General features: G+C 44.3%; 1 protein-coding gene across 1 annotated transcript in view; it reads right to left on the bottom strand.

The window, feature by feature from the left end:
* The window catches only part of irs1 (insulin receptor substrate 1), a 45996-nt gene extending 38839 nt beyond the window's left edge, over positions 1-7157 (bottom strand). The window contains exon 1 of the mRNA XM_084148012.1: positions 3400-7157. Within this exon, the coding sequence (XP_084004138.1) occupies positions 3400-6607 (3208 nt within the window). The 5' untranslated portion in view covers positions 6608-7157. The remainder of the gene's footprint in view (positions 1-3399) is intronic.
* Positions 7158-14682: the final 7525 nt, after the last annotated feature.

Genomic DNA, 14682 nt, shown 5'->3' with positions numbered 1-14682 from the left:
AGATACCAGAAATGTTCCATAGGCACAAAAAACTAATTTCTCTCAAATTCTGTGCACACATTTGTTTACATCTCTGTTAGTGAGAATCTCTCCTTTGCCAAGATAATACATCCACCTAATAGGTGTGGCATATCAAGAAGCTGATTAAAAAGCATAATCATTACACAGGTGCACCTTGTGCTGGGGATAATAAAAGGCCACTCTACCATGTGCAATTTTGTCACACAACACAATGCCACAGATGTCTCAAGTTTTGAGGGAGCGTGCAATTGGCATGCTGACTACAGGAATGTCCACCAGAGCTGTTGCCAGATAATTTAATGTTAATTTCTCTACCATAAGCTGCTTCCAACGTCATTTTAGAGAATTTGGCTGTAGGTCCAACCGGCCTCAGTTGGTAGAGCATGGCGTTTGCAACGCCAGGGTTGTTGTAACTGTAAGTCGCTCTGGATAAGAGCGTCTGTTAAATGACCCCCCCCCAAAAAATATAAAAATAAAACATAAAAACGCAGGCTGTATGGCGTCGTGTGGGCGAGCGGTTTGCTGATGTCAATGTTGTGAACTAGTGCCCCATGGTGGTGGTGGGGTTATGGTATGAACAGGCATAAGCTACGGACAACAAACAGAATTGCATTTTATCGATCGTGAGGCCCATTGTTGTGCCATTCATCCGCCGCTATCACCTCATGTTTCAGCATGATAATGCACAGCCCCATGTCGCAAGGATCTGTACACAATTCCTGGAAGCTGAAAATGTCCCAGTTCTTCCATGGCCTGCATACTCACCAGACATGTCACCCATTGAGCATGTTTGGGATGCTCTGGACCGACGTGTACGACAGGGTGTTTCAGTTCCAGCCAATATCAAGCAACTTAGCACAGCCATTGAAGAGGAGTGGGACAACATTCCACAGGTCATGCGAAGGAGATGTGTCGCATTGCCTGAGGATAATAGTGGTCACACCAGATACTGACTGCTTTTCTGATGAAGGTATATGTGACCAACAGATGCATATCTGTATTCCCAGTCATGTGAAATCCATAGATTAGTGCCTAATGAATTTAATTCAATTGACGGATTTCCTTATATGAACTGTAGCTTAGCAAAAAAATTGTTGCATGTTGCGTTTATATTTTTGTTCAGTATACTTGTAAAGTTTACATAACAGAATGATGGTAAAAAAAAACGTGTAAATATGTACTCTAAATTAAGATTCAAAGATGTCTGCAGAAATAATGGGGTGTCACCTATGATGTGACACCTTGAGTTAAAAAAAAACTATTTTAATTGAACTACAGTAAATCAAGTGGATTAACAGCTGATAACAGAATGACAGTAACTGAATGACATCATGGGTCCCTGATCTGTACTATACAGAAATGCATAATTATGGATATGTCATGTATTCATTGTGATGTTTCCTGAACATGTACACAAAGGTAGAAAAATGCAATATCCTCGTTTGCATATTTGGGTATTATTCTACACATTTGCTATTATTCTAATGAGGTCCCCCCAAACAAGACCAAATTTGGTTGGTACGGACGGACGGACCAAATCTGAACCAATCATAGATGTCTATGTTTCACAAGTTTGGACACAGTAGAGCACAGCACAGCACAGTACTGGGCGGCAGGTAGTTGGGTGGTTAGGATAGTTGGGCCAGTAACTGAAATGTTGCTGAATCGAATCCCAGAGACGAAAAGGTAAAGATCTGTTGTTCTGCCCTTGAGCAAGGCAATTAACCCCAATTGCTCCAGGGTCGCTGTCAATAATGGCTGATCCCCTGGCTGTGACCCCACTCTCAGAGGGTGTCTCAGGTGGAGAGGGATATGCAAAAAACACATTTCCATGTCACACTTATACAGGTTACCCACTTGTACATACTGTTCTGTAATGTGCTGTCCAAACTTCTGAAATATGGACGTCTAAATTTCAGCTATTTTTTAATGTCCATGGACGTCCGGTGTCGGTCGGTGCTCAGTGGTTGATTACGCTGATTAATTGGCCCAGCGTCGTCCGGGTTTGGCCGGGGTAGGCCGTCATTGTAAACAATAATTTGTTCTTAACTAACTTGCCTAGTTAAATAAAGGTTAAATACATTAAAGACCGCTCCGCCACTCGGGAGGCCTGTGTTGATGTATTTCTAATACCTTTTAAGTATTTTTCTGGAAGATGTTTTCTAAGACCCCTTTTCCATCTGTTTGACCAGAAATCAAAGCCTTTGCTTATTTCTAATTTAAGGATGAAAAATGGATGAAAAAAAAATTATATATATATATATATATATATATATATATATATATATATATATATATATATATATATATATATATGCCTGAATTTCTAAAAAATATAGACTCATCTTTCATTTGACAACAAATTTGATGTGCTCCTATGAACTTCACGTTGGTGCTCATGGGTTCTTTTAAATGGAAATGGCCAACAACAACCCATGTCGGCATACAAGGTAGGCCCCCACCCCCAGAGAAAAAGCTAATGTATTTCACAAAATACATTTATAGTTGGACGATCTGTGAATGAAGAGCTTTTTTCTTGAAAAATATACATATTTACTGGTGCCCTGAGAATACACTCCAGTCAGAGGGAACAAAGAGGCCTCTCATCCATCTCCTATTTCATTTGTGTCGCCCTGAGAGAATTAGGTTGGAGTGAGACTGAGTGTGGAGTGGTCTAACATTAAGATCTTGGATCCAGCCAATTGCTCCGACTGCATGTTACTTAATGGAACATCAAAACTTAGCTACTCTTTAATGGCATTAGGTAAACATTTAAACCATCACCTTCAAAATGTAGCCTATAGCTTTAACAAAAAAAAAACAGTGGAAAGAGTTTGTGCTTTATGGAAAGAGGAAGGATAATTTAGACTGTAGGCTACTTATCCAAAAATACTTTTAAAAATACTAATACATGAATACTTAGTTTAGCTTAGCACAATGTTTCATCATTGTGCTAAACTGATTGGACCTCAGTAGAGTAGCTCAGTAGAAAGTCAAGCTCATCTAGTCATGTTTACATTGCAACAGAAACTGGCTCCTGAGAAACCTCGTGAGTGGGCCTGCTTAAGGGGAATCACTCAGGTCTGGGACTGACTGAGTACAGTATGTTCTCTGCTTTCAATGTGCATGATTCTAAACTGGGGACTTCATGTTTCACTCCATACAGTAATCTGAATGGTGGTATGCACAATGACGAAACATGAATACCACAAGTGTTTTCATGCACAATTAGGCTCAACATTTCAGAGGGCTAACACACATACACACAATCTCAGACTCCACACACAGACATGCAACGCACACACACCAGCTGCGACACACACACTAACAAAAACAAAATCATTAGGAAAAGATGCTACAGGGAGCGGGCAGTCTTACCTTCTCTGTGAGCGGGGTTCATCCTTGACTCGTCGGCTTTCTGAAAACGAATGCTGGCATAGGCGCGCAGGTCCTCTGGGGCACTGCCACCTTGCATGTCCCTGGCTCTGGCCTGGAGGGAACTCCACTCTGGGAGGTTCTGGTCCCGAGCCAGGTCCAGGTCGATGTAGTTCAGCCGGTTCTGGTTTTGACCGTTAGAGCTGGGCCCTGGCGGGCTCTCTCTCCTCCCGTTGGCAGATAATGGGGATTCTCCCGGTTTCAGCCACACATTCTCGAAAGAGGCGGAGCTGTGACGTTTCACTTCCCCAACGGAGGATGAGGCGGCGCTGACCGGGGCTCCCGTGGAGGAGAAGGTCTCGGAGCTGTGCCGGCGCCGACCCTGCTGGTCGGCGCGGATCACTTTAGCTCCCTGGTTCCAGATGGAGCTGGAGTTAACCCTAGTGAAAGCACTCAGCCCAGAGAGAGGGCCCATTAGTCCCAAATGCACGGCACTGGGACCTGCGCCCAGCACAGACAGGTCCTGGCTGGGAGGGGACACGGAGAAGGGGGTGACATCAATGGCTGACACTGGAGCATTCAGAATCATCTCTGTGTTGGAGTAGTCAGTCTGTGTGCTGCTGTAGTCCCGTCTACAGAGGTTCTCACAGTGGATCACAGAGGAGGGAGCCGCAGGGGCCACTATAGCATAGCCATCTGTGCAGGAGGCTGGGGGTTTGGCTGCCCAGCAGGGAATGTCCCTGCCCTGAGCACCCAGGTGCATGTTCATGTAGTCAGAGGAAATCTCTGCTGGCCTCTCTGGGCCACTCCCTGGGAACACGGGGGAGAAGAGAGTGGCCAAACTAGCTGAGAAGGCCTTGTCGTTGAACACTATGTTGACATACTCCCCAGGGCTCTTGGGCTCTGCGGGGAAGGGGCACTCACGGGCGCGAGGCAGGGTGCTGGCTTTGTTGCCCTCCAGAGAGAGGCTCGTGGGCCTGGCCAGCCTGCTGTCCACATCAGCTCTTTTGGGCTTGACCACGGGCTGACCACTGTGGCCCTGTCCCCCCAGACTGTCGCTGCTCGTGGAGGAGGAAGAGGAGTCCCCGAAGGCCAGGCGTCCAGAGCTGAGCGAGAGGCGCAGGGGGTTCTGGTCCAGCTTCCTGTGGCTGTGTTTGAAGGAGCGAGGCAAGGAAAAGTAGGCATACATGGACTTGGGCGGCTCCTCCACCAGGTTGAAGTAGCAGTCTGGCGGCGTGCTGATCATGGAGCAGCTGGCCGGCGACATGTTCATGTAATCCCCGCACGACGACAACTTCTCCTCCGTGCTCTCGACAGACAGCTTAGGGTTGACCCCATTGGTCCAGATTTGACCATAGTTTGTGGTGTCTGGTGAGCAGCTCCCGCTGGGTGACATCATCATGTACCCATTGGAGTCCATTCTGGGGTGCTGGCGGGAGTTGATCTGCTGTGGGGCCGACACACTTTTGGGGCTCATGGGCATGTAGTCGGCACTCTTACCTGTGGCAGGTGCCACACCTGGGGTCATGGGCATGTAGCCATCATCTTTTTGGCTCACCCTGTTGTCCTCTAAGGGGATGTCTATGCCCTCCTCTGGGTATGAGTGTGTGGGCATGAAGGCAGAGTGCCTGTAGCTGGATGCTCGGCTGCATGACAAGTATGCAGGCTGCATCACTGTGTACTCCTCCAGCGATACTGTGGAGGACTGAGAGGGGGTCTTCTGGTGGCACACTGTCGGGGGAGACGTGCTCAAGGAGTGTGTCCGTTTCCTGAAGCACTTCTCCAGCTCAAGCTCGTCCAGGTGGGATGGCGTACGGTGGGGGTGGGGGCTGCAGCCACAGTGGCCCCCAGGAAGAGTTGCAGGCTTGGCCATGCAGATGTAGTTATTGAGTTCTTCCTCCCTGGCGGGGGGTGTGTGACCCAAGGATTCAGGGGTGACACTGCGGAAGGAGCTCCTGAAGTCACAGGGGCTGGATCCATACTCATCAGAGGAAATGAATCCCCCATCAATAGGAGAGCCAGATATGGAGGCACTGGAGCGGCGGGGGTAGAGACAGTCTGAAGTGGAGCCGTGCCCGCTCGTGCTGCTGGAGGACAGGCTAACTGGGCTGATTGCTGAGGGGGAGCAGCGCGAGGAGGGCATGGGGATAGACCTGCTGTGGTTGAGGGGAGGGTGGAGGCGGGAGGCACCTCTGTGTCTGTGAGACTGTGTCCTGGCAACACAGGGGCTACCATCTACTGAGGCTGGTCTGGACATGGTTCCCTCCCCATCACTAGAGGCTCTCACTCTGAATGAATGACTGTGCTTTCCCGGGCCAGCAGGCGAGATGGCCGTCACACTCTCAGCCCGGGACCTCCTTCCCAGTCCCACTTGGCTAGGGGGCAGGTTGTTGTGGTGATGCCTTCTCAAAGGCACAGAGATTGGGTTGGAGCAGTTTGACGAGGAATGGCTTTTGCTCCTGGGACGAAATTCCTCGCTCATCGCTTTCATCGCCTCCAGGATGGTTTCATGCATATTTTGAGCCACGACAGAGTCGTCCACTTGCATCCAAAATTCCCCCGGTCCTGTGACTGCGGATCTTCCCACTTCAATGAAAAAGAAATTCTCTGAATGACCGCATCTCCTTATATTCATTAATTGCAGCACGACCGCCGCTGCGTCAGAGTTCAATTTTACGAAGCTGATGGTTTTATTTGTTAGGCACAATCTGTAAATCCCAATTAAGTTTTTGGTGTGTCCCAGGCCCTTTGGTTTCAAAATAACTTGCCAGACTTCTTTAAAGGCAGGTCCTGGCATGTTTTCTCCATAATTCTCCTCTGCCATCCCACTGCCACCAACAGCAGCATCGTGAACTTTACCTTTGTTGTGTAGGTCCACTAGTGCTTGGTGCCACCTGTCTTGTTCCTGCTCGCTGTCCGCTGCGATAGAGAAATACTCGTCCTTGGTGTAAAGAGCCACCAGGTATTTGTTTTTGGAATCTGCTCTTTTATTTATGTTGAAGCAGCTCTCCAGCGGGATTGACCTTTTAGGCACCCCAGACTTGTGTCTCCATTTTTTCTCGTTTTCGTAGTACTCCAACCGGGAGGGTCCTCCAGCACTAGCAGCCCGCAGGACAAAAAACCTCTTGTGCATACTTTTGGGTTTCCTTAAATAACCCACCTTTCTTACATCCGAAAAACAACCCTGCTGCTCTGTAGTTGGGCTAGCCATTTTGGAATTTTAAATACTACTTGTATTTAAAAATACAACTATTCTTACATAAATAAATAAAAAAGCAAAAAATAGAATTAGTGAATTTCGATCCAAATATAGCCATTGAAAACAAGTGAGTTCATGTTGCTTTTAACTCTGAATTTGCTCAACTAACAGCGCTAAACCAATAACTGGGTTGTCAAACCGTTGGTGCTGCTGTGGAATTTCTAAGCAGCATGCTACATTTTCTCCCTAAGAAAATAAAATAACATACTCTTTAATTTGTTCATTCATTATGATGACAAAACATTGCCTACCAAAATAAGGGAAAACTCACTTCAGTCCGGAGATCCAAATGCTGAGTTCAAAACAAGCACCGTCAGCATTTGACCCCATTTCACATGCTCGGTAACCACCAAGGCAGGCTTGTCCAGTCGATAGTCCTGCTTGCAAAAGTGCAACCCACAAAAATAAAAAATGTATCAATGCATTCGATTATCCTTTGAAAATATGTTAGGGTCCAATGTGATACGTAGCTGCTGAATGTGAAGTGGGTGCAAAGTTTTTTCTTCCTTCTCCACTTTTTTAATAAATCCAGTAGCTATCTACCAAAACAAGACTCGGTGTTTGTATGAGTACGCTACAATCCTTATCGATTCCAGGTTGCGCTAAAAGAGATGCCCACGTGACAATTCGATGCGTGGACAGTTTAAACAAGGATACAACCTACCTTGGCACACCAAAACGCGTCAGCCTATCCCTTTGCAATAATAGGCTCGTTGTAAGAATCTGATTGGCCAGAGTTTATATCAATCCGTTAGAGTGCAGTAGTTGCGCTTGAAAAAAAAAGGATTTCCACTAGTTAACACAGCCACAAAGTAGTAAAAGTTCATTTTTTAGCTTTTTGATCTTAATTTAAGGTTAGGGATAGGCATAGGGTTAACAGTGTGGTTAAGGTTACGGTTAGGTTTAAAATTGTAGAAATGGGCGGGATTTATGACTTTGTGGATGTGGTAACTAGTGACGACTCTGAGTGGGAGTAACGGCAGGGATAAGCGTTCTTGTACCATGATGTTATGGTGTCTTGGGCTCGCTATTTTACTGATTTATATAATGAGGCATGGCTCAGTTGTTTTCGTTTGTGTTTTGTTTGGCTTGTATGTCCACCAACATAGGCCCACACCTGAATGTTTTGTCTAACAACTACTTGGGTTAAGAATGTGCCTCGTTCCTCGTTTTTTTGAATGGGATATGGGATAACAATTTGGCAGCATGGTCAAGGACACCGACTCCCGTCCCACGACAATCACAAGACTTTGGTTGTGCATGTATTATGTCAATCACAATGCCATTTAATAAGTGAACGTGTGTTTATCGCTCAGAAAGTTAATTTGGGATAAACCCAGTAAAATCGTGCCCTTATACAGCCCTAGGCATTTTTCACTGTTAGCTGGTTCACAGCTGCCAGTGCCACCTACTGGTTTTGCATCTCTCACGAAACCTGTGTGATTTGGGGTCATTTAATTCAGTCCCTTCAGTGAATTCCAATTCAAGGATTGAAACATGCCATATAGCCAAACACTTTATGTACAGGTATATTTAAATTGTTTATTATTAATTCATATATAGTTTATAAGCTAAAATGTACCCCACTCACCACCAAATTGGGCTATGTTTCCCAGACAGCACACATACGTAGAATGGAGAGCGTTTGCACATTGGCAAGATGTCGCCGAGACGTCGGCATTAGTTTGCATTCGCCCTTCAGCCGAAGTTTGGACGATGCATGTCAAAGTTGCATGCTGCCTAGCCGCTCTACTACAGACATTCAAAATACCTTTATTCGAGGTAGGATCCAACAGCAAATGATGTTTCACTACACGATTTGAATTACCCATACCAAATGAGTGTAAAGATTATTAGCTAAATTATACTGGCAATAATAAAAAACAATATGCTTTACCAGACTTTGTTTGTGGGTAAAATGAAGAGCGAAGATTCAAGTTAATGCCAAGTGTATTAGGCTATTGCTATACCATCAAGTTCTTAAAAGAACTCCAGCACAGAGAAGAGAGAAACAAGGAACAGAGAAACAGAAAAATCACATTTAACAAAAAGATAGCTGATGCAGAGGGTGTTTATAACTATAGTTGGTTCGATAAATATGGAATTAAGGTTTTACTATAGGCTAAGAGCAGTTAATATGATGAATATATTTACCAAAAAAAGGTAACGTTTGAGTCCAAGAACGCAGTCGAAAATAGACAAAAAGGATGAAATGTAAATAAAGAGCAATATACCAAATGATGTAGGCAAAACTACTGTAAACATACCTAGACAACTCACACAACTGAGAATTCCTTTGAGAACTTATATTTTCCAAGCAGTCAGTCCTATGTTCAAGAAGGAGATGAAAGGCGCAAATTAGGAGAATACATAAATGCGCACTTTAAACAGGCACATCAATAATCGTTTAGACAAAGTACAATAGACAGAATGCAACACGATAAACAGACCTGGCACAAGAACGAACAGTTGGAGGGGCATTTGATTTACATAGGCAGGCCCGTTTTTTCACGGGACCACCTATGTGTGCACGCGCTTGCATCCTTTTATTAATAGGTGTTATAGTAAAGACCATAGGCAGCTTATGAGTTTCAAGTTTGAGGAAGCTTACAATTTATCCTACCAGTTCTACCAATCTGCGTTCCAGTTTTGAATATTTGTATATGCACATTTTCGTGGAACAGTTTCATTTCAATAATGTTTTCGACTCTCAAAATCATTGTCATGTGGTTAATCATATAAATCTGAAGTAAAATTATACAAATCTAAAAGTTAAAATTAATCTATAGCTAGAGCACTAGCCTCTACCATATGGACACATTGATACACTGTGATCACTGTGGCTAAAGAAATGAGAGCATAGAACTCAGCATATAGGCCAATGCAGCAGTAGGCCTATAACTTCCATAATCAACTAAGTAAATACATAGGCCTAAAGCCGACAAATAAAAACAGTAGAAAATATCCTGATGAAAATTCTGGTTCTTTCAATCACATTAATCTCTCTTCTCCACTTGTCTGCCTCCCTTTCCATATGTCTTGACTTGCTATTGCTAGTGAAGTTCAACATTGTATCAAATTATCACAGGTTCTGGCCAGAAACTGTAGCTAACGAACTTGCAACATTGTATCAACCAGCCTATTCCGGGCCCTCAGTTTCCTGCGCCAGTGAGCTCGGGAGAGAAAGCAGTTTTTTATGACATTTCCAATGAATATATGGGATTATCCAATCATGATATTTTGCTCTTTCACACCGAGGCTTGGTGTTTATCGAGGCTGGGAGTGTCGGAAAGATTTTTCTAATATTGAGGAACTATCTTTGGCAATGGATGTTACAAAAACAGACTTATATAATTATATACTAATACTAATTATACTCTAGGCACATTATCTTCACACATATTTTAGACGCTTTTCACTGACAGCCGTAACTCAATTAGATAGATCTGTTGCCACGCGCACTACCAAATTGAAACAAACCACACACTGTAAACCTAACAGTACTATCAATAATTTGATTATGTTCTGTAAACATAATATATGTGAAAACGTTGTAATAACATAACTGTTTTAGGTTCCCATAATATGCATCTCACTTTTAATTTCGTGAGACTGGTATTTTATTATTCAGATGAAATGTATCAGAGAGTTTATGTAAATAAGACTTCTGATGATAGATTGACAGGCACACATATCTGTCAAATTTGACCTTGATTACGTCTGACTTTATATACGTCGATGTTCAAAGGCACGCATGTGGCATTTCAATATCTTTCCAACAGTGGATACTTTCTTAATGATAAAAATGTATTAATGATTATTAACTATACCGTGCGTGTATGATTTGTCGAACTTCGAATGGATATCTGTCAAGCTAGCAATCTGATTAACTGGCAAGTGCCAGGCAGGGCTAACGTTAGCTAGTTAGCTAGGTGCCAGGTAGGTTAGCTGGCTAGAGCTAGCTAGCTAGATAGTATGATTTGAAAATGCCGGTGGTGGGGCAGTAACATTAGGTAGCATTGATGATACATAATCAGTTTAAAGTAATTAATGAAAGCTGGAAATTAAATGCAGGCAAGCTCTGGGAGCAGAGTGAAGGTGACTGGATGTCAGATTTGTCTCTGCTGGAGCGGACTTCACCAGCTATATTTAAAATTTTAGTCATTTAGCAGAGGCTCTTATCCAGAGCGACTTACAGTTAGTGAGTGCATACATGTTTTTTTGTTTTTTTCATACTGGCCCCCCGTGGGAAATGAACCCACAACCCTCATGCTCTACCAACTGAGCTACACGGGACTACACACTAATACAACTGCGCACTGTCGCCTGACGGCTCGTGTACATTATGACCGGTGTACACTAGCAAGCGGTGCCGCGCGGTGAAATTCCGCGCGGTGCGAACGTGGCGTGGGAGGCGATGAAAAGTTCAGCATTTCCAAACTTCATGGAAATCACCAGCGGCGACCAGACATTTCGAGTGGTTCCCATGACGAATTTGACGCTATGCGACCCATCGCTGGAGACTTTCTCCAGCAAAGATGGCTGACAAAAATACTAGGATGGAAGCAAATGTAAGTGTAATTATAACATCATAACGAGTCATGCAAAACATTTTTACAGTTGAGAGGAATATGTTAGTTAGTGTAGAGACAAACGATTATGCATATTTTTTTGTCATAATGTTAATTTAAGAAAATCGCTATTTAGCAAGTTATCTGACTAGCTAACATTAGCCAGCTTGCTTTATGGGTTACGAGTATGAAATTGTAATTCGTGTTGTTTAATGTTTTAGGGACTCCTGAGAAAACCAACAAACCAGGCTGTCGTCTTGTGAAACAGTGGATATAAAGAATCTAGCTAGCTAAAACATTTACTGCAAATTGAATGTACAATTTTGTAAGCTTGCCTTGCTGATATCTCCCATGCAATGCATTTACATTTTAGTCATTTTAGCAGACGCTCTTATCCAGAGCGACTTACAGTTAGTGAGTGCATACATTATTTTTTTATTACTGGCCCCCCGTGGGAATCAAATCCACAACCCTGGCGTTGTAAACGCTATGCTCTACCAACTGAGCTACATCCCTGCCGGCCATTCCCTCCCCTACCCTGGGCCAATTGTGCGCCGCCTCATGGGTCTCCCGGTCGCGGCCGGCTACGACAGAACCTGGATTTGAACCAGGATCTCTAGTGGCACAGCTAGCACTGCGATGCAGTGCCTTAGACCACTGCACCACTCGGGAGGTAAAGTGCAGCTGAAGTAACGTAGCTAGCTAACTATTTTCTTGCTTATTGTGTAGTGGAGGATAAAAATACCTGTATGCCTATGGATGTGTACCTAGCTATGTAGCCGATCTGTGTATTGACCCTCAAACGTTTGGTTAAAATATTAGTTCAGAACCTAGCTATGAACCTCCGCTATCATAGCCTGTTGTATAGACTTCAAAACAGTCTGAATGGCATGAATGAAGCCTATAGATTGAGTAGAATATAATATAACTTTATTGTGCCAAGGATGCAAGTCCTATATACAGGGGTGCACATAACTGGTACGCAGGTACGCAAGCGCGACAAAAATCAGGAATGCGTAATGCCACTTATGTTACTACGCGCCTTTGCGTACTTGACCGATCTTCTCATCTAACCTTACACATGACATGTTGCTTGTCAACTACTGTCAGGGATGTCCAAAAAGCAACAGACATTAAGCAGCTTCTTTGGCGTTTCGCCACCTACAAAGAAACGCCAACTGGAGCCAGAGCCGAAGAAAATACTTTTTTCGGAAAAGTGGCTCCAAGATGTGCAGTGGCTTGAAGCTAACGATGAGCGCACTGAAATGTGGTGCAAGATTTGCCACTCAAATCCACATCTAGCAGACAAAACAGGTGCATTTTATAATGGCTCAAAGAATTTCAACCATCCTTTATTTGACAAACATGAAAAGAGCAAGGAGCATACGAATGTGGCGCAAGCCATTGCTAATAATAAACAAGCTAGCCGAGAAGAAATGTCCAGTCGCCCACTTGCCAGATGGCAAGACAAGCTGAATGAAGAACAGCGGCAAGCTCTGTTTAATATTTTTCTCCTCACCTTCCATAAAGCTAAACACGCACGTCCCATGTCTTCCTATTCTGAGGATGTTCCTTTACTGAAGCGGCTAGGAGTAAATGTCGGAGGTGCATATCATTCACGTGAAGGGGGCACACGGATCATGCAGAGCATCGCTCACACCATCAGCGGGGAGTTACGAGCCAAGTTGCAGTCTGCTGAATTTTGGGGGCTGCTTTTTGATGGATCTGAGGACATCACCATAACTGAGCAGGAAATTGTTTACATTGTGTCTGTGTCCAGCAACGGAGAGTTTACTTCGGACATTATTGGACTGATTGAATTGGGTGCTGACCGAACTGCGCAGGCCATAACAGACGGACTTGTGAGACTTTTCCAGGACACAGGCTTGGATTACTGGACAACAAAGTTGGTCACTGTGTGCACAGACAGGGCTGCTGTCAACGTAGGTATCTACAACGGCGTTGTGCCAAAACTCCGGCAACTTGCTGCGGTTGGAGACTCCCTTGTGCACATTCTGTGCACTGCACACACACTGGAGAATTGCGCGAAATCAGCTAATCGCAACGTTCCTTACTGTGAGACATTTAATCGCTCTGTGGTCAAGCTGCTGCAGTTTTATTTACAAAAAGGTGGAGCAAAAAAAACTGCTGCACTGAATAAGCTATGTGAAGAAAATGGGATATCCTTTGTGAAACTGGGTAAATTTCATAATATCAGATGGTCTGCATGGAGGCATGAAACACTGTTAAAAATATCAAGACTATTGCCAGCCATTAAAATGCAACTGGTTACGAGTGATAACAGTGACTTGCAGCATATCTGCACAGAGCGTTTTCAGTGCTTTCTGTCAAACATGCTTGACATTTGCAACATTTTGAAGACCACATCCATTAGGTTTCAGAAGGAAAAGCTGACCATTGGAGAATGTAAGGATGAACTCATGGTGGCCATTGGACAGTTCACACTTCTGCTTGATGGTGAAAGCCACAGGGCACACACTGTTTCCAATGCTGATGCTGACAGACAAGACACACTTACTCAGGGGGTTAATTGAAGAGTTTGAAATCAGATATGACTCCCTCAAGTCATGTGATCATTTCTTAGTATTTGATCCTTCAACATGGCCTCAGGAAATGCAAGACCTCCACAGTTTTGGAAACACAACAGTTTGCAGCATTCTCAAGAAATATGAGGCCACCTTGCAACTTGACAAAGATACCACAGTGACAGAATGGATGCGCTTAAAGCAGGCAGGAAAACGCCTGGGAGCCTCTTCTGTGTATGACTTGGTCCAAATAGTAAATACAAGTAACCCAGATGCTTACTCCAACATCAACAAGGTGGTTAAGCTGTCTCTTACACTGCCTTTAAGCAGTGCAGCTTGTGAGAGGGGATTCTCACATCTCAACATAATAAAAACCAAGTACAGATCTCGTCTGTCACATGCTCGTCTCTCAGCCCTGATGCACATTCACCTGTCAAAGCAGACCACAGAGACATTTGACCCAAAGCCTGCTGTTGACCTGTGGATGGAGACAGCTAATCGGAGGCTCAACCAAAGACAGGGAGGTGCATCTGCAGCATCTTCATCATCTACCATGCAGGAAGCTGAAGCAGAGGACAGTGGGGGCGACACTGAAGAGGACAGTGGGGGCGACACTGAAGAGGACAGTGGTGGCGGCACTGAGGAGGACAGTGAGGAAGACTGCACTTATTAAGACCACGCTACACATGGGGTGAGTACCAGACACCATCTGCTGGTACTCACCTGAGTAACTCACTGAAAAAGTTATATACATGTAGTTATTACCAAGCATGAGATACCCACATTGCAGCCTGTACATTGAATATATTCACTGATCATGTACTCTACCTTGGCAAATAAAGGTGCTGTTCAGGTATGAATGTCTGTGTGGCATTCTTTTTCAGTCATATCCAATACCAGGAGTATCAAA

The sequence above is a fragment of the Coregonus lavaretus genome (assembly GCF_964263955.1).
Source record: "Coregonus lavaretus genome assembly, chromosome: 30".
NCBI lineage: Eukaryota > Metazoa > Chordata > Actinopteri > Salmoniformes > Salmonidae > Coregonus > Coregonus lavaretus.
The sequence above is the reverse complement of the archived record's forward strand: the minus strand, read 5'-3'. Positions and strand labels throughout refer to the sequence as shown.